Raw genomic sequence first — 1,570 nt, 5'->3', positions numbered from 1 at the left:
TAACACAGTTTTAGCAGTAGAAGCTAATGTTAGCAGGTTACTTCAGAGTTTCCTCTGCAGCATTGTGGCTCTAAAGTTAGGTTAGATGCTAAAGAGCTTTACCCTGAATGGACAGATAGATGTTGTTCTGTGTCTTTGTTTTTCTGTTTTATTTAGTTTTGAGCACATTGGGGTTCCGTAGATTGTTCCAAAGTTTATACAGACGGATTAGACTGTTTATATTAAAGATCTGAGTGATTCAGAACAGACACATTATTTATGAACCATTATTCAACTTTATTGTCATTACAGTGTCAGTGTAAGGAACTCTTAACCAGGGCAGACAGTAGCAGAAGTGCACTTAAAGAACAATATATGAAGCTAATGTAGAGCATTAACAGTCACATTATGAAATGAAAGTCTCAGTGGGCTAACTGGGATTAATGGTGCATGGCAGAGTAACATAATCAGGATGGAATAATGATGTTTTACATTTCAGTTGATGCACACCTGAACCTTGATGACAGGTGTGTAACTGTCTGACATGGTGGCTCTGACGGTAACAGTTTCACCTTTGTGAGTCAGACTGAGGTCTTTAGCTTTACCTCGGACAAACTTCTTCTCTGGTTTGTTATACATCTCTTTATAAAGGTTTTCATCACACTGTTTATTCATGTCAAAGATTCCCACTGCAAACCAGTTAGAGTACAGGTTAAAGTCATAAGGATTAGAGAACATGATGGCCAGTTTTCCATCATATTGCTGCGTGGATCCCTTCTGCAGATCGTAGGTCAGGACGCCAACAGATCCACAGGCTGTTTTAGGAGTCTTGATGAACAGAGCGCTGCCAGATTCAGAGGGACTGATTGTTGGAGGCATGGGTTTCTCACAGAATCCACTTTTAATGAACACACTGGGGAAACAAATGTCTGAGTCAAACATCCTGCATACGGAGCCCTGGAGTGGCCACAGAGAGAAAAATATAGATATAGATATACGTTTCCCTGCACTGAGCACATGAAATGCTAATGTGTGCACAGAAGATAAGTGTATGAACAGAGAGCAATGCAACAGAGCAGCCTTTCTCCCCGATGGATGGACGAACTCCAGCTGCTTCAACTAGAACTGTATCCATAACTGAATGGAAACATGGGAATGCATATCAGCATATTGTGTGCTCATTGTAGAAAAACGTGGCTCCATAAGTTGACACAGTGTGAAGGCAGAGTTGATATCAGTTTCATACACTGATATCATTGCTCTCATCTGAATTTTTTACATTTTTACTGTAAAAGGAAGGAAGCATACTTTGTCCGCAGTGTTGCAGCGACCATGGCCCAGTGTCAGTGAACACAGTGTTAAGTACGGCCAATGCTCTTTTGCCTGTTCTTTTCTGTCCTTGTTGTTTTCTTGTTTTTATGTCCAGCGGAAAACGCAGTCGGGCTTCATTGATAACTTTTTTTGTGTCGCAGCCTTCTTGGGGGAGAGCCTGGTCGATTGGAGGCAGGCAGAACGATATGCCGGGGGCAAAACCATCGGTCGGAGCGCCTCTACACTATTTTTAATACAATCCGCGCAATCCGGCGACAAG

At 42.0% G+C, this 1,570-nt stretch overlaps 1 protein-coding gene across 1 annotated transcript; it reads right to left on the bottom strand.

Annotated features, from left to right (window-relative positions):
- Positions 1 to 255: 255 nt before the first annotated feature.
- LOC118339650 (DELTA-thalatoxin-Avl1a-like) lies at positions 256 to 893 on the bottom strand (the record flags this gene model as incomplete). The annotated part of the gene is given in 1 exon segment (XM_035677356.1): positions 256 to 893. A coding segment is annotated over 1 exon segment (419 nt), but the record flags the coding sequence as incomplete, so codon positions are not given.
- Between the last annotated feature and the right edge of the window lie 677 nt (positions 894 to 1,570).

Source organism: Morone saxatilis, unplaced genomic scaffold (assembly GCF_004916995.1).
Source record: "Morone saxatilis isolate NCDOM2014 unplaced genomic scaffold, NCSU_SB_2.0 Contig533, whole genome shotgun sequence".
In the NCBI taxonomy this organism is placed as follows: Eukaryota; Metazoa; Chordata; class Actinopteri; family Moronidae; genus Morone; species Morone saxatilis.
This window is presented reverse-complemented; position numbering and strand designations above follow the sequence as displayed.